This window comes from Hemibagrus wyckioides, linkage group LG10, assembly GCF_019097595.1.
Source record: "Hemibagrus wyckioides isolate EC202008001 linkage group LG10, SWU_Hwy_1.0, whole genome shotgun sequence".
Classification (NCBI taxonomy): domain Eukaryota; kingdom Metazoa; phylum Chordata; class Actinopteri; order Siluriformes; family Bagridae; genus Hemibagrus; species Hemibagrus wyckioides.
This window is the reverse complement of record NC_080719.1, coordinates 25,845,023-25,864,058: the sequence shown is the minus strand read 5'-3', so window position 1 is coordinate 25,864,058 and position 19,036 is coordinate 25,845,023. Positions and strand designations below refer to the sequence as shown.

Here is a 19,036-nt window from a genome sequence, read left to right as displayed (position 1 = left end):
TAGAGGGGTGTAGAGGGCTGGCTGTGTGTACGTGTGTGTGTGTGTAGAGGGGTGTAGAGGGCTGGCTGTGTGTACGTGTGTGTGTGTGTGTGTAGAGGGGTGTAGAGGGCTGGCTGTGTGTACGTGTGTGTGTGTGTGTGTGTGTGTGTGTGTGTAGAGGGGTGTAGAGGGGTGTGGCCTCCTGTATGACTCAGTTATCCTCTGTTCACATTGTGACTCTGGGAAATGGCATTTCTTGAGTGAATTATACTGTAACTCTGGTATGTCATTGGATGGCCAGGTTTTGGAGAGGAACCCATGCTGCCTCACATGACTGCCTCTTCTTTATCCTGACTGGTGTTTTTTTCCTCAGAAGGAGCAACAGACTGGGGAAGTGGAACACTGAAACTAAACTGTGCTATATAGTTTTATTTTTAGTTCTGCGGTCACACCCTGTTCATATCACAAACCACCAAGCAGATGCAAATTATAGATCTGTTTTGTTCTACATGCTGCCTTAATATCATTTTTTTATCAGAGTTTTTATGCATTTACATAATTTTTACATTTCATTGTAGATTATTTGATTTCAGCCACATTTATTAACTCTAAAGTTTATACACCATAATGTATTAGGTTTTGTTTTTATTTTTACATTAGAAACACTTCCAAGGCAGAAGCTTCCTTTATTAATTATTAAGACCCTTAAATTAAACCATATTATTTCAGTAACTATACTGAAACCGAATGTGTCTGGACACAGAGTGATGTCTGGACCAACAGTGGGTCCTGGGAGTTCAAACAGATACGTGTATTTCAGATCCATAAGTTCTTCAGTCGCTAGATGTGTTTTCAAGTTTTGCACATAAACCTCTCAGTTCCCAACACCAATTCTGTTCTTAATGTCCGTTCATCCCGAGATCAACAAATCTTCAAAAAAAAAAAAACTTGCACATGCAGGTATTTCTCTGACTTTGACAAGAATCTGGTGCCATCTACTGTATACTCATCATTGCAAACTGTCACAGGAAATCAGAGCACATCAAGTGTATGTTCTGTGTCAAGATCTAATGCTTTTGTGTAATGCTGCACCACTCATTTTGTATGAAATGATGCATAGGATCAGGGGTGGGGTTAATGTTGTTCATGATTTATCAAAATCCAACCATGTCACCATAGTTTGTACAAAATTCTCCATGAGATCTGGTTCTTAGAAGAAAGGGTTCTTCATGGGTTCACTGGATGGTTAATGGTATCATCTTTGCAAATGTTCAGTAGTAAAAGTCTATGTAGAACTATTAAAGGTTCCTCTAGAGGAGCAATATAATAATAGATGTATTAGAGTTCTACACAGGGTGTTCTGAAAGGGGAAACCCTCTGTAAAATGGTTCTACATAAAACCAGTTTCTACTTTGAACATTTTTAAAAGGGGAACCCTCTGTGTTTTATGTTTTTTTATACAGAACCCATTTCACTCAATAGACACGTCAAAGAACTATGTAGAGTGCTAGAACTTTTCTTTCCTCATCATTTACATTTATATTGTTGGCATTTGCAGCTTAGTGGTCCTGGGATTCAAACTCACGCCCTTCTGATCAGTAGCCCAATGCCTTTAATCTTATATCTCATTAAAGACACTGTGTGTTGTGACATGGTGTTGTTTATTTGAAACAGTGTGAAATAACCTTTGTGAAGATTCTTCCATTCTTATCTGAGAGAGGATGCAGCTGCTGGGAGGGATGAGAGTTCAGGACCCAACTCCACCCCCAAACCTTGGGGACATGGTTACACTGTCTGTCTGAGGGTTTCCTTCCATGTTGACAATGTAAATAGGTCCTGGTCACTGTAACCCCTTTTTTTGGAGAAAAGTTGTCTCATTTTACTATACACTGCGTCAGCTATATGTGGTTGAAATGACAATAAAAGCTTCTTGACCTGACATGAATTGACTTGACTTGTTGGACTTGCTGCATGAGATGGAAGACAAGACGTCATATCCTTTATACTAGTTCTCAGCCATCTGATGAGTGGGTGGGTGTAGAAATAGGAAAGGGGGGTGGGTGGGTGGGGTCACTTTAAAAGCTTACATTCCTCTTCTGCCTCCCTTAGTTTTCTTCCTGGATTATAGTTGAGTTGTGACTTCTTGCTTGTGCTCTGGATTTACAGGTTACACTCTCTCCTCTCAGAACGATGTGCTCCTTGGGTTTCGCTAAATCTTTAGGTTTTGCCCTAATCCCACTGGCTATCTGCTGCATTGTGGCCAATGTGCTGCTGTTTTTTCCCAATTTAATGCTGGATTTTGTCAGGGAAGGCCATTTGAGTATGTACGTGTGGTCCTTCATGGGAATAGGAGGAGGCGGAATCGTAGTGAGTATTATTCCTTTGCCTTTTTAGTTTGTTGATTTGTAGGAGGTGATTCTGAGGCAATGATATGTGGAGAACTTGCTTTACTTTCTTTCAGGAAATAACTTGGGCGAGGGAACCTGAGCTAGAACCTGAGATAGTGATTGGTAGTTTCCAGCAATTTTAGAAAAAAGGTTAAATTACCTTAAAAAGTTTTTTGCTTTGTACCTCTGGGGAAAAATAAAATAATTTATTAGCAACCATATAACCAACACATTGTATGTGTACTTCCTTTAAGATTTTGGGGAATTGTTAGGTTTGTGAGTTCATTTGAGAGCCCAAGATTGTGTAAATATTTGAAGGCATTAAAATGAGCTAGGCAAATTAGTTTCAAATGCAGATGATGAATGATATCAGAAAGCTAAAAATAAATGTGTGACAATGGAGGTGACTCCCTTTAGGGCTGAAGCTTGAGCAAATGAAAACACCCTTGTGTTCAGCATCCTGTGTGTCACAAGCTTGTAACAAACACCACAGAGATAATGTGATTACTGATTTGCTCTGATTGCAGATATTCATAACTGCTTTCACTTTTCTGAGCATGGGGAAGTGCGCTGACTCCTGTGGAACAGAGAGCTGTGCTGTGAGTATTATATTGTCCACTGTACACTGTCCACTACCTACTCTTTTACTGAATTGTTCAAGCTTTAAAGACATCCTGGTATATTATTTAACAAAAAAAACCCTGGTAATTGTATAGAAACCTTCTTGCACCCCCTGCTTCCAGGTATGTTCTGTAATTAAATGTAATTGAAATCCCTTCACATGGTGAAATTTTGAAATTTTTTCCTATATAAGGTTCTTGAAACTTGCCGGCTTTGCTGGAGTGAAATATATACTTCTCTTTCACATAAATGTTCACATAAACCCATCTCTTCATTAGACTCATGTCGGTTTCACTACAGCAGACAGCTACACAAAAACGTGATCAAATTGTGACCTTCACTATGTGAGGAAAGCAAGTTTATCTAGCAAGTATTCACCACAGAAGAAGAAGTAGCCTTAGCACACAGTAAAATTCTTTTGTTCACATCTTAGGAAGTTGGGGTCAGAGTGCAGGGTTAGCCATGATACAGCGCCACTGGAGCAGAGAGGGTCAATGGTCTTGCTCAAGTAGCAGCTGGGCAGACCTTACAATCAGTAACCTTCAACCTTTTTTCCACAACTGCCCTAAATGCACCCCCCCACACACACACAATCCCAACCACCACGAAAATGCATGCTGAACACCAGCCACCATGCCCCCAGCATCTGTTAAAGTGGCTCCTACTTGAATTGAGGTATCAAGTTATGTTATAGGCATAAACATGCAATTTTAAACAAAAGCTTGATTGATTGACTGATTGATTGACTGATTGACTGATTGACCAATTGATTGATTGATTGATTGATTGACTGATCACTAACAAAGTTAATCTGCTTAAAATCCCTGTATCCCTTAAAATCATAAGGATATAAGATAACATCAAATTACACAATTAAATGACTAAAATGAACTGTGAGAATCGCAGTGCCAGAATCATTAAGTTACTCCTAAAAAGCTTAAGGAAGGTAATCTGAAATTGCAGTATGCTAGCTAGCAAAGAGTAAGGATCGGGAAATTAGCCTGTACTGTAGCTATATATATATATATATATATGTGTGTGTGTGTGTGTGTGTGCCTTGATGGTAAGAACCATCAGTGTTTTCCCCACAATAAAACTATAATGGTTTGAAGAAAGTATTTTATTCTAGAAATTGTAGCTATTCCTTACAGAGAGTGGATGAAACCCCAGAGAGTCAGTGATAGTAGTGGCTTTATGCATCCATTTTGTTTGTTTGTTTTTTCAGATGTGTGGTTCTGTGCTAGCGTCTCTCATTGGATTGGCCGGTTCTGGTTACTGCTTCATCGTCTCAGCCTTGGCCATGGTAGAGGGTCCACTTTGCTTGAAAGAGACATGGATTACTCCATTCCAAAATGACGGGGGAAAGTACGAAAGCACTTTATACATTACACCTTATACATCTTGCTTAAATGTAATGTTAGACTCAATACAGTTGCTAAACACTTTCCTGTATGTACCTCTTGTTCTCAGGTATCTGTTTGACCATAAATCCTGGTCTCAGTGCAATCAGCCTGCACACATTGTCGAGTGGAATGTGACGTTGCTGTCCATCCTGTTAGGCCTCAGCTTGATTGAGTTCCTCATTTGCTTGGTGCAGTTTATCAGCGGATTGGTCAGCGCTGTCTGCAGGCCTTGCTGCTATAAGCAGCAGTACAGCCTGAGTGCTTGAAGACACAATGGACAGCCATCCTGTATATCCCCAACACAAACACTGACATTTTCATGATAGGCTGCTATTAAAAAAAACAAAGTAGAAACGTTCTGAAAACACCTGACACCCTAAACCAGTATATATCTGGAAACTGGGTCAGTGTAGCATGACGAACCGGTTCTAGCATGACCAGGAGCAGCACTAAAAAGCCTTATACTGTTCTAACACAATCAGTGCCAATATAGAACCATATAAACCATAAAAAAAAGAGGACTGTAAGTAACAGTTTTTTCACTGAAAATATAATCAAGACAATTTTGCTTTAATGAAAAGTATTTCATGTGTGCTTTATAAATTCAGATTATGTGCTGTATTGCTCCACCGTCCATTTTGTTAAATGTATTTCTAAAGTGTTTTCTGTATGTTTCATTTAAAAACAAAATTATAACTTATTTCCCATTCTTGACTTATTTTCCAAAAATTCTGTTAACATAAAAAAAAAATCTTGATGTTATATATATGTAAATGTATGTTATTTTTTATAATGTTTATGTTGCTTTAAAATGAATAAATGTTCCATTTTAGATTTATATACCAGTTTTGCTTTAATGTTTAATTATTTCCTGATTTAATGTTTAATTATTTCACAGTACTGAGACCATATGTCTTTACTGCAGAAATCTCATAACACTATTGGAGCTCCTGTAGTATTGGAGTTAATCTCTTTCATAAGAGCTTTTATTCATGAACCATGTTGTAAAACCACTAGACATGTGATTGGGGTAAACTATTCTAGCAACACAAACTACAGTCTTATTTTTTCACAAACCCAGTTTATAAACATTGATATTTCTAATTAGATGTGGTTTAGAAGAAGTACATCTAGAGTGCCTTATGGCTAAATGAGCAAATGTGTGACTGTTGCTGAGGTCAAGATAATTTGTTTAAGACACAAATATAACACAAACTCTGGACATTGAGCTGCATTTTGTGTACATGAGAGATTTCCACTGGTTTAACCTGAAGCGGCCTTTAGTTCTGTGGTAAAGTAGATTCTGAGCCCCCGAGTGAAATGCTCCTGGAGAGCATTATTTTCTAATCTAACACAATATTACATAATACTGTATATTTCATTAACAATAACTTGAGGGAAGAGTAGAATATTAGAGATATTTGCATGAATTTCAGAATTTCTTAGCACTGGGTGTATTTGTTTTAATGACAGCGTGCAGTGGAGCTGACACAAACACACGTTTTGAGGATCCATGGGATATCAAATCCTTTGTGTCCTCTGAACACATGGAGAGGATAATACTCAGTAAAAATCTGAGGATAACACGGTCAGTATCACAAACCTGTTTAAATTTAAACAATAATCAGATAATATTCAAGAATATTCAAGATATTGAACATTTGCTTTCTTTGTTGAAAATTTTTCTAAAATGATTTGCTTATTTCTAGTTTTAACTGAAAATAATAATTCAATAGTCTCAGACTTTTGGACCCCAAATTCTATTAAGATTAACGATTTGCTCACAGTGCTTCTTATGTACATAATTCAGTTAGTGATATATCAAATAATCTGTTCTTACTATGTTTAAATGACCATTTTGTTGTGCTTTCATCACAGTCTAAGTCTCTCAGCTGAATGAAGCACTGTGACCAATGTTATCAGAAGCTGTATTGATTTTGGTAGAGGGCAGCTGATTTCTCTGCCTTGTGTAACTCACACTGGCTGGAAATTACGCTTTTGTGCAAGACTGGAAGAAAACAGACAGATAAACATGTATGAAGATCAGACCGCTAAGAAGAAAGAGATGAATTAAAGTGAATAAAGTGATGCTAGGTAAAGACAAAGTGGTGCTTTTTTTAATGGTCTAATCATACCACCGTAATGGGTGTGATCAGTTCTGTCAGTACTGAAGATTTATTTTTAGAGCAGTGTGAGTCTTTTTGCAGTGGTCACATTAAACCTTCTCAAGCTGAATATATATTTTAAAATAGGAAAGAAATTCCCATCAGGACTTTATCAAACCTAGTGCTGCAGGTCATTTGAGATGGGGCAAATCTATTAGTCAATCATTCTGATACCCTTGAACATCCCACTGCTATTGGTTGGCAGGCATCTCACTATTACCTTTAAAAGGAATGAAGCAATCTCTGAGAGACTGACATCCAAACCACAGAGGAGCAACATGGGGAGGTTGCACTGGACCCTGATTGGGATCTTGTGTTGTGTTGGAACTGTGTCTTGTATAATAAGGGAATATTTCATAGGTATTAAGGAGATTGAGTGGGATTATGCGCCTACTGGGAAGAACCAGATTCAAAACAAAACACTACAGGAAGACGAGTGAGTATATCATTCTACTTTAAATACACTTTAACAAAAAAAACTTTGGAATTGTATTAATGCATTTTATAAAATTAACCTTTACATAAAAACACTTATGTGTTGCATTTTGTTGTACCTTAAGGTTTATAGGGTTGTCCTTCTGGAGAAAATTTTCTGTATAAATGCCTACAAAAGTTTGCTTTTCAAAACAGATCCCAACTAGAACCTCTTTAAAGAAGTAACCCTGGAGAAATGACTATCAAAGTATCTGCTCTTATAAATATGTCAGTGTATATGTATATATGCATATTTCAGACATGCAAGGACATTTTTGGAAAATGGTGACCTTAGAATTGGCCGTGTGTATAAGAAGGCAGTGTACCTCCAGTACACTGACCTTTCCTTCAGGCAGGAGATAGAGAAGCCCAAGTGGCTGGGCTTTGTTGGGCCGATCATCACTGCTGAAGAGGATGACATTGTAGTTGTGCATTTAAAGAATATGGCCTCTCGAACATACTCCATTCATCCCCATGGATTAAATTACAATAAATCCCATGAAGGTATGGACACTGGATATGGCATATAATCAATGCATATTGCATATTAAATTAATTATCCCAATATTATATATATACGTATTACAGTACTTACCCGTTATCCCGACCTCCTTTGTGCTTTTTCCTTTCAGGAGCATGGTATCCTGATATGACCGCTAAAGAGGAGACCCTCGATGATGCTGTGGCTCCTGGGAAGATGTACAACTATATGTGGACGCTCTCCTCCTCTCACGCTCCTGGCAAAGACGACTTGAACTGCCTGACCCGAGTGTACCACTCTCACGTCAATGCCCCAAAAGACACTGCCTCAGGACTCATTGGGCCGCTTGTTATCTGTAAAAAAGGTTTGTTGTTCTGTGTGTGCACTATAAATATATTACCATGTACACTAGCTTCATGACAGAGGTGTTATCAGAGTTGTGTTACTGTGTGGTTGTTTACAGTAATATCCCATTGTACTATATTTTTAGATAGAACATTTTTACTAGACTACACTGAATATAAGTGGTATATTGCTGTCTGATAAAAGTCAGAAAGAGTCATTGGTTAAATTTTAATATAACCTGTCTTCTCTGTCACCTGAGTTGTTTTTGTCCATTTTAGTTAACTGATTTAGTCAGATATACTTACCTACTGTTAGCTCATTTAAATTTTAACATTATCACATCCTTCTGTGCCTGGGAGTCTAAGGAAGCAAAATCTGAATGCAAAGGATGGCATGCTCTGCTTCCCTTCTCTGTCACAGTAACACTAACCACTTAAGTGTGCCTAAACTCATGTATGTGGAAGAAACAGCTCTTTCGTCCAAGTGTGTTGCATTGCATGAGCAGCCATTCAAATATATATTTTTGTCCGGCTTCCTGTGTGTCGAAGGATTCACTCTCACTGGTTGTTAGCTATTATATGAATGGAAAGAGGCAGCTGCTGAGTTGATATTAGCCATGACTAAATTCTAGAGAATTCGCGAGGGTGCAAGGGTGCTATGTCAGTGCATCTCTCAAGCAGGGACATAAAGTGCACCGTCCAGATTTATATGCTCATCTGCCGTTTTTATAGTAGGGAAAAAAAGAAGACTGAACTTTCATATTTTAGTGATACCTCATACCACTATACTCTGATGTAAAAATACAGCACTCTTATTCAAAATGTGTAAAGCTAGGTAGGTCTGCAGACTGCTATAATACCAGCTAGCTACATGATCTATAAAATACATTATAATACTAACAGTATAATAATGGTTTGCTAATTGTATTTTATTACAGAAATTATTTACAGTGTAGAGTATAACACCAGAGTTATTCCTATTCCTTTTGATGGCCTGAGCCACTGTTTTGGAAACTGTTTTATGGAAGAATTTATCACCACTTTCTCTGACCTGGAAATATTATTTTTCTTACTATATTTAGCGTCATAGATCAGTAAGGAGCTAGTCAATGAATGGCATAGAAATTGCTGATGTGTGCGTTATCAGATGTGTGATCCTTCAGGTACTCTGGACATACATGCTGACAAATCACACGACTACCTATACACCCTCATGTTCACTGTTTCTGATGAAAACCTCAGCTGGTACCTGGATGACAACATCAAGAAGTTCTGCAAAACGCCAACCAAAGTCGACAAGGATGATGAGGACTTTCAGGAGAGCAATAAAATGCACAGTGAGCAGAACTTTGCAAAGAGATCAAAGTTAACAAATGTCCCTTAAAAATGTTTTTCATGAGAAATGGTGAGGCGTAGTGATTTCACCAGTTACAATTTATTGTTTTGCAGCTATTAACGGCTACGTCTTCGGCAACTTACCCGGCCTGAGCATGTGCATGGGCAATAAGATTCAGTGGCACCTGTTTGGGATTGGCAACGAGGTGGACATCCACTCTGTGTTCTTTCATGGTCAGATCTTAAAGGACAAGCAGCACCACACAGACACCATTAGCCTCTTCCCAGCTACATTTGTCAGTGTAGAAATGGAGGCGGACAACCCTGGACAGTGGCTATTGAGCTGCCAGGTTAATGATCACCTGGAGGGTATGATATGAACGCACGTCTCCTCTGAATGTGTCTTGTTCAGATACTGTGGAAGTCCTGTTACATGTACAAGCACCTAATACATTATTGCTGATGATGACTAAGCCTAACTTGATATGCTGGTTATGCAGTATGCTGTAGATTAGCACATAGGTTGACGCATGTATTTTTTGCTTGCTTTAGCTGGCATGCAGGCCATTTTTGAGATCAAGAAATGTTTCCCGGCTGTGCATAAGCCCAGACCATTCGGTGAAGTCAGACAGTACTACATTGCTGCCGAGGAGGTTATCTGGGACTATGGACCTACACAGATTAACCAATACACTGGCATTAAGCTACAGGATGACAGGTAAAGAACTAATACTTAATCCTGTCACCTCTCAAAATAATGATTAGTGCAGTTCTTCTGGCTCAGACAAAATTTTCCACACTTTTTACAGTATGGCTGAAATATTCTTTAATAACCGCAACGATCGGATCGGTGGGAAATACAAGAAGGTCCGGTATGTGGAATACACAGATGACACCTTTACCAAGCGCAAAGAGAGAGCTCCTGAAGAGGAACATCTGGGCATTCTGGGTATTCCCTAATGACTAAATACACTATGCTACAATAGAAATAGAAGGATTTGAAATTTGAACAGTCTGGTGGCACATGGTTAACAAGTCTGAATATCTAATTCATTACCTCTTAGCATTCCATTACTTTTAGCTTGTTGATATAATTTGTTAGCATAGACCTGCATTGCTGGTTAGCATAGATTTTTAAGTACATTTTAACATAGACATTTACATTTACATTTCTGGCATTTGGCAGATACCCTTTTCCAGAGCTATTTCCAGAAATATCTCATTTGATACAACTGAGCAATTGAGGGTTAAGGGCCTTGCTCAAGAGCCCAGCAATGGTAGCTTGGTGGACTTGTATTACTTGTTAGCATAGCCAAAAAAATCCTTACCTTAAAAGCAACTGTTTAGGTTAGAGGTGAGTCTGGTGTTTACTTCTTTAGTTTTGTACTAGGGCTAATGTATCTAACAAGTAAGAGATGTCTCCCTTATTGTGTGGCAGATTCCTTGACATGTTAGGCTTTCATGAAAGACTTTTATTACTTAGTGTAGATTTCCATGACTTGTTGGCATATACTTCCTTCAACCATTACATCAGAAAAATAATTCCCTGTGATTAAAAATAGTTCACCTTCTTCTTTGTGTAATGAAACATTGTTCATTTGTGACTGACATAACAGAGTATTTAGTAATCACCTAAAGCTCTGTGATTTCTCTCATAGGTCCAGTCATCAGGGCAGAGGAGGAGGACACCATTAAGGTCACTTTTAAGAACAAAGCAAGCCGACCCTACAGCATTCAGCCTCATGGAGTACAGTACAACATTGAAATGGATGGCACACTTTACCACAATGTGCTTGAAGGTTCTGGAAAAATCACTCATCGAAATCCTACTTATTGTGCAAAGTTAAATGAAAGCATTTTGCTGTAACTCTGCATTGCTTTGTTTTACTTCTGCAGAATCATATACTGTGAAGAAGCTTAGGGAAATCAAGAAACAAGCAAGTAAGTATATGTACCATAGAAGAGACGAAAAAACACACAACTCTCATGCACTAGATGTTATTTCGTAAATATAATTTCTGAGAGTAATGTTTGATTAAGTAGCTGGTACATGAATAACATTTCACCACTGATTCAGGAGTAAATTGGCTGTGATCAGTATTTCTTCTCCCCATTCTGATATCTGATGTGAACAGTAACTGAAGCTCTTTTCTGGTATCTGCAGGATATTTGAGTGTATATCTGCATTGAACACAAGCATTTATTGTTCAGTCATGCACTTCATTTTTAGGAATTGTTGAACCTCTTCCTGCTGCCCTGGTCAAACCTGGCACTACCTATAATTATGAGTGGGTGGTGCCTAAGGACGGAGGTCCGACCGAAAACGATCCGGACTGTATCACATACTTGTACTACTCTGCTGTGGACCCGATCCAAGACACCAACTCTGGCCTGGTTGGACCTCTCCTAATCTGTAAACCAAAAACCCTCAAAGCAGGCAAACAAGTAAGTACAAAGTACGTGTTGTCTGATTATAAGAATTACATAATGTGCTTGCTTACACCTGGACTTTTAACTGTTTCTCACTGGTCACATTGCAGAAAAATGTGAACAAAGAAATCCACCTGCTTTCTACGGTTTTTGATGAGAACCTGAGCTGGTATTTAGACGAGAACATTAACACTTTCACAAAACAACCTAAGTCTGTGAAAAAAGATGATGAAGATTTTCAGTTGTCTAATAAGATGCAGTGTAAGTCCTTAAAAATGTTTATTGACTTACCTTTTGGGTTGCCAAAATGGTCATAATCCTCAACGGTGTGTTTATTGTACCTGCAGCAATCAATGGATACATGTATGGAAATCTCCAAGGCCTGACTATGTGCAAAGGAGACAAGGTTTCTTGGCATCTTTCAGGTTTGGGATCAGAGGGGGATGTTCATGGACTTTACTTCAATGGCAACAGGTTCCTCTTCAGAGGAACAAGGAGAGACACCATCAGCGTTTTCCCTCATGTTTCACATACCGTCATCATGGAACCAGATAGCATGGGTGCTCACTCTCTTTTCCTTAAATAGAGCATTCATTTTTCTGATAGAGTGCTTTTACATCACGGTTTAATTTTCATAACATTGTCATCCATCCATCCATACCCAAGCAGGTATAGAAAATGGATCTGCTGGAGCCTATCCCAGCACACACATTGGGTGAAAGGCAAGGGTACACCCTGGACAGGTCACCAGTCCATCACAGGGCCACACATATAGACAGACAACCACACACACTCACTCCTATGGGCAATTTAGAATTACCAATCAACCTAATGTTTTTGGACTGTGGGAGGAAACCAGAGTACCCGGAGTAAACCCACACAGGAACATGCAAACTCCACACAGAAAGGCCCCTGTCTGTTCGAACCCGGGATTCCAACCCAGGACCTTGTTACTGTGAGGCAACAGTACTGACCACTAAGCCACTGTGCTGCCCTAACATTATCATAACATTTTAAAATATTATGACATTTTTCAGGTAGTAATGCTGGCAAAAAACCTTAACTTTATATTAATGTGCTAATTCTAATAACTTATCAGTTCTATAATAACAGCTCAGTGACAGGGACTTCACCAGATGCTCCACATAACCGTAATGTAAATGTTTTAGATATATATATATATATGTTCATTAGAGTAAGAAAAAATGAATAATCTTTGGTTTGGTGAAGCACAGTAAAAAGGCGGGGTTTTTATATTTATATAAGGAGTCTCCAGTGTCAGAATTTAGTAATGCTCAGTAAATATTCTGAGATTTACACTCCCAGTGAAAAGTTTGGACACACCTTCTAATCCCATGGTCTTTCCTGATGTTTATTTCTTTCTACATTGTAAAACAATGCTGAAGGCGGCCGAAATCCACAATAATGTCCTTTGAACAGTTGATATTGAGATACACTATATTGCCAAAAGTATTCGCTCACCTGCCTTGACTCGCATATGAACTTAAGTGACATCCCATTCCTAATCCATAGGGTTCAATATGACGTCGGTCCACCCTTTGCAGCTATAACAGCTTCAACTCTTCTGGGAAGGCTGTCCACAAGGTTTAGGAGTGTGTTTATGGGAATTTTTGACCATTCTTCCAGAAGCGCATTTGTGAGGTCACACACTGATGTTGGACAAGAAGGCCTGGCGCTCAGTCTCCGCTCTAATTCATCCCAAAGGTGTTCTATGGGGTTGAGGTCAGGACTCTGTGCAGGCCAGTCAAGTTCATCCACACCAGACTCTGTCATCCATGTCTTTATGGACCTTGCTTTGGTCACTGGTGCACAGTCATGTTGGAAGAGGAAGGGGCCAGCTCCAAACTGTTCCCACAAAGTTGGGAGCATGGAATTGTCCAAAATGTCTTGGTATGCTGAAGCATTCAGAGTTCCTTTCACTGGAACTAAGGGGCCAAGCCCAGCTCCTGAAAAACAACCCCACACCATAATCCCCCCTCCACCAAACTTTACACTTGGCACAATGCAGTCAGACAAGTACCGTTCTCCTGGCAACCGCCAAACCCAGACTCGTCCATCAGATTGCCAGATGGAGAAGCGCGATTCGTCACTCCAGAGAACGCGTCTCCACTGCTCTAGAGTCCAGTGGCGGCGTGCTTTACACCACTGCATCCGACGCTTTGCATTGCACTTGGTGATGTATGGCTTGGATGCAGCTGCTCGGCCATGGAAACCCGTTCCATGAAGCTCTCTGCGCACTGTTCTTGATCTAATCTGAAGGCCACATGAAGTTTGGAGGTCTGTAGCGATTGACTCTGCAGAAAGTTGGCGACCTCTTCGCACTATGCGCCTCAGCATCCGCTGACCCCACTCCGTCAGTTTACGTGGCCTACCACTTCGTGGCTGAGTTGCTGTCGTTCCCAAACACTTCCACGTTCTTATAATACAGCTGACAGTTGACTGTGGAATATTTAGGAGCGAGGAAATTTCACGACTGGATTTGTTGCACAGGTGGCATCCTATCACAGTTCCACACTGGAATTCACTGAGCTCCTGAGAGCGACCCATTCTTTCACAAATGTTTGTAAAAACAGTCTGCATGCCTAGGTGCTTGATTTTATACACCTGTGGCCATGGAAGTGATTGGAACACCTGATTCTGATTATTTGGATGGGTGAGCGAATACTTTTGGCAATATAGTGTATGTCTGCTACTGATGCTCTGTAAAGCCTTCATAATGCCTCTAATCTGAGGTGCTGTTAATTGGTGATTTCTGAGGCTGGTGACTCTAAATGAACTTCTCCTCTGCAGCAGAGGTCAGTTTTGGTCTTGTTTTACTGGGATGGTCTTCATGTGAGACAGTTTCATCATGGGGCTTGATGGGTTTTGCAAATGCACTTGACAATACTGTTCTTGTAAGAACTATTCCAGAACACCTGACCTTCGTGTCCTAAAATAACAACTGACTGGTTTTTGTTGTCATTACATATGGATTACTGAAGTCCATGTGTGTTATTTCATAGTTTTGAAATCTCCAGGATTGTTCTAGAATGTAGAAAATAAATCCCTAAACAAAAAACACTGAATTAAAAGGTGTGTCCAAACTTTTGACTGGTAGTATATAATAACTTGACAAGATGTGTTTTATAAACTTCCAGACATATGAGTACATAGAGACTTGACTGGTTATAGCTGCTATAATGTAAAACCCTGCCTTGGTGACATTACACAACTTTAAAAGTAACTATAAATGGATAAAAACCATGACAATTTGTGTGCTATTAATGGTGAATTATATTTTAAATATGTGGATAATATTTTAATTTTGTTGATTAAACTTCCTCATTGCTCTGGTCACTACAGGACAATTTGAGGTGACCTGTGAGACGGCTGATGATAACCATGCAGGTATGAGAACAAACTACACAGTGGAAAAGTGCAGTATCTGGAGCAGGCAGTCGGAGATCATGCTCCATCAGAAGAAATATTACATTGCTGCTGTAGAGATGGACTGGGATTATTCTCCCACTCGCACCTGGGAGGAGAAAATGTTTCACAACCTTAAAGACAGGTAAAATCTCACAGTAATCTTTGAGTATTTAATTAAACACACTTATGGTTAAATGTTCCTGTCTGAGCATGTGCTTGGATTTAAGGTTAGTGCCAAGAATCTTCTGAGGCTAAATTGTGACTAGCTGTGATTATTCCTAATTATTTAGGAGTCAGATCCTACATTAGTGATTGTTCGAAATGAAACAAAATCTCAGCTGTGAAGTGCAAAACCGGGGGCTTGTAAATTGGCTATGCTGAAACTTACAGCTTAGTCTGAAATTTAGGTAATAATGTAATTAGAAAATCTCAAATATTTATTGATCAGATTAGTCTAGTAATGAGGCAAAAGCTGCACCAGTTTGCCCCGTGTTTTGGGCCGCCCTGTGCAGCAGGGGTCAGTTTATGGTTGAGAAAAAGTTTGAGAAAGGATTAGCAACACTTGAACATCATCCCAAGCACACACACCAATACCATGACATAAACCAGTACTAGTTATTACTACTTCACTATTTATTGCTATGAGGAGCTATAGATGGCTAGTCAGGGTAGTGGAAAAAAACAGGCAGGTGGTAAGAAAATTTAGAAACGTGGGTTTCAGGTCACTATCTAAAGTTATTTCAGAGTTAGATCAGTGGTGCAGGTCAGCTCAAAACCTTCTCTGTCCATCACTAAGCAGTAAGGAGCGGTCATGCTGTGTGCTCTCAGCGTGGGTTTCAGTAAACCTCTTACTTCTCCACGTGAGTTCATATAAAGGATCAGTTCACCCTAAAGTAGTGAAATATGACTTATTATTTCACATCTATTGATCCAAATTATTTACATTCATTTGCTAACTTTGCAGCCTAAAAAATACTGGAGTTGGAAATTACATTTTTAGCTTTCATTTTGTTCAGTGCATTCTTAGCTGCACAAATAAAACAGCTTAAAAATACTAATGTGCTTAAAGAATTTTTGTTCTAACTGTGGAAATGTTTTAACTTTTTTTTCCCATTACAAATAGTTAAATGAGTACATACCAATGATATATATTGTTTTCCCACAGCCCCGGTAACACATTCCTTAATAAAGGGGGTAAATTTATTGGCTCCAAATACAAGAAGGTCCTGTACAGGGAGTACACCGATGACACTTTCACTAAGCCCAAGGACCGAACTGCTGATATGGAACATTTAGGAATTATGGGTAAACATTTAGTGCTGCAGTGAAACAACTTATAATTGTGGTGTTCTACTGAGGTGTGAAAATAATAATACTGTACACTTTGCACAAATTGAACCTCACAGGTCCTATGGTTCATGGAAATGTGGGAGAGAAAGTAAAGGTGGTTTTTAAGAACATGGCTAAGAGACCATACTCAATCCATGCACATGGAGTAAAGACAGACAGTCCTCATGTCATTCCAACACAACCAGGTATGGAGATGTTCTGCTGGGTTTTGCAAAGTGACATGGTATTAAATAAGGAATGTAATTCCTACAAATTATATTATATTATATTATATTATTAAACTACAAATTATTTTATGAGATTTATTTCCTGTTTGGTGAACTTTGGCTCCTGTAATGTATCTTAAAAGTTTGGAACCTGGACATAAAAACTTAATATATGAACCTTTTATCAAGGTCAAATTCAGACATACACCTGGTATATTCCAAAGACTGCTGGCCCAACCCCTGAGCAGGAGGAATGCAATGTTGGTGCTTACTATTCAACCGTAGATGTTAACAAGGTATGTCTTTAATATCAGAATTTGCAGCACCGATTAGAAAAAATAACTTGATGACGTATACTGATTATGGCTTTGGAGTAAAATAAGGCAGAAAGTGATGTTTACTGGCTGTAACGCTGGAATAGGTAACTGCAGAATTTTCTTACAGGATTTGTACAGCGGGCTGGTCGGTCCTCTGGTTATCTGTCGAAAGAGTCTGCTGAGGACATTAGGGCTGAAGAAGGAGATTGAAGAGTTTGCATTATTGTTCATGGTGTTTGATGAGAATAAGTCCTGGTATCTGGAGGAGAACATTAAAACACATGTGAGAAATCCTCCCAGTAATTTACAGGAGGATGAAGAGTTTATTGAAAGCAACAAAATGCATGGTGAGTACTGAACAACCTTACTTCTGATGTAGAAACTCCAGAAAATATAATGTTGCCTATACCACAGTGCTGTTCAATTCTCAGTCTGTTAGTGGGAAGGTATTGAACAAATCACAAGTTTATACCATATCTGTAACAGGGGTTCAGAGAGAAAACTGTTCTTTAAGTTGTCTGACCCGTAAAAGTTGTTCAGATGGAGGGCTTGTCTTGTGCTTTCTCTGTAACACACTGTCTGAACTTCAAGACAGAAATAAAGAGGCTGGTGATGGAGCAACTGTTTTATAGCTGTTGTTTTTGGGACAAATGTCAGTCACATCTGTGTCTGTCAATCATACCATCACTAGGTAATCATGGGTACCTGTGAGCTCAGGTATGCAGAAGAGGTCAGATTCATTCCTTTGAGTTAGACAGCTCGGTAATGCAGCATGGGGCGGCAATTCAAAAAGATGTGGACGGTGTGGATGAGGGCGTTAGTATACACTCTCCAAGGTGCCGGCTGCTCTATGACATGGGAGAGTTGTTTGGTTAAAGGGAAATGATGAAATTGAGGGAAAAAATAAAAATAAATAAACATACGGCGTAAAACACATTGGAATGTGTTGTTATTAACATCGGCCTGCATCACACCATCATCATCCTGCACTGATTATTTTCCTGTAACAGCATGTACCTTTATTATTGGGCATATCATTTTATGAGCAAAACCTTCAGTGCTTACAGTCATTGTTCGGACACCACAGTTGATTTTACTGTATTGATTTTTGTGAATACCAATTAAAAGGTTAAAACTGCTAGTTATAAAAATGTTAATAGTAACAGAAAAACAATGATCAGTTTCCGCTTATCCATTGTAGGTATAAATGGCCTGGTCTTTGGCAACCTCCATGGGCTGAGTATGAATATAGGAGAAAAGGTGTACTGGTACCTGATGGGAATGGGAAATGAAATAGACATACACACAGCACACTTCCATGGCCACAGCTTCGAGTACAAGGTAAAGAATGTCCATTCACAAAGGACAATTGCTGAATTTTCAAAACCATTACATACTCGTAACTTTCCTATCTGTAGAATTACTCTGACCAGCTTGAGTTTATCTCACGGCCTGTTTAATGAGTGCTTCGCTCTAACCCAAGGTGAGTGGTGTCCATCGCGATGATGTGTTCGACTTATTCCCTGGCACGTTCCAGACAGTGAAAATGCGCCCTCAGTACCCGGGCACTTGGCTCCTGCACTGCCACGTCGCTGACCACGTGCTGTCCGGCATGGAGACTACATACACAGTGAGAGGTACGTCCAAAACAACAGTGTACTGTAGATAAAACTTGACAAACATACAGATTTTTTATTTTAATTAAAAGACAATATTTTAAAATTGCACCTACTACAATAAAATGATCTTATACTTTATCTCTTTATTAACACATGAATACATCCTCAATGTCCTTAAATCATATATGTTTTGTTTGCAGAAATCGTAGGTTAGAGCTGAAGAACTTCAACACACTAGCAGTTTATGATTATGAAATTATGATTTATGTGATTTATGTTTATGAAATACCTGATGTAACCCAGAACCTTTTACACAATATAAATAAATCATTATGATAATTGTATGATCAGTGTATATTGTGGATTGCTGCACATGTTCATTTAAAAAAAATTCAGCACCTGCCTCCAGGGTCAAACTTATGGGCAATTTGCTATATAAATTATAATTGGCATCTTTACCTCTGTATCTTTACTTCCTGTGCTCCTTTTCTTTTTC

At 39.0% G+C, this 19,036-nt stretch overlaps 2 protein-coding genes across 2 annotated transcripts; both read left to right on the top strand.

The window, feature by feature from the left end:
* Positions 1-2,080: 2,080 nt before the first annotated feature.
* Positions 2,081-4,948, top strand: tm4sf18 (transmembrane 4 L six family member 18). The gene is made up of 4 exons (XM_058400235.1): positions 2,081-2,346; positions 2,894-2,965; positions 4,213-4,352; positions 4,458-4,948. The coding sequence occupies exons 1-4, from the start codon at positions 2,170-2,172 to the stop codon at positions 4,654-4,656; spliced, it is 588 nt and encodes a 195-aa protein (XP_058256218.1). The 5' UTR covers positions 2,081-2,169; the 3' UTR covers positions 4,657-4,948.
* Positions 4,949-6,794: 1,846 nt separating this feature from the next.
* On the top strand, positions 6,795-18,895 carry cp (ceruloplasmin). The gene is made up of 20 exons (XM_058401498.1): positions 6,795-6,991; positions 7,289-7,533; positions 7,662-7,874; positions 9,018-9,191; positions 9,304-9,558; positions 9,742-9,907; positions 9,999-10,138; positions 10,848-10,988; positions 11,086-11,130; positions 11,420-11,634; positions 11,730-11,880; positions 11,967-12,179; positions 14,983-15,190; positions 16,214-16,353; positions 16,455-16,583; positions 16,794-16,900; positions 17,049-17,268; positions 18,123-18,262; positions 18,405-18,558; positions 18,741-18,895. Exons 1-20 carry the CDS (start codon positions 6,834-6,836, stop codon positions 18,752-18,754), a joined length of 3,228 nt encoding a protein of 1,075 aa, XP_058257481.1. The 5' UTR covers positions 6,795-6,833; the 3' UTR covers positions 18,755-18,895.
* Positions 18,896-19,036: the final 141 nt, after the last annotated feature.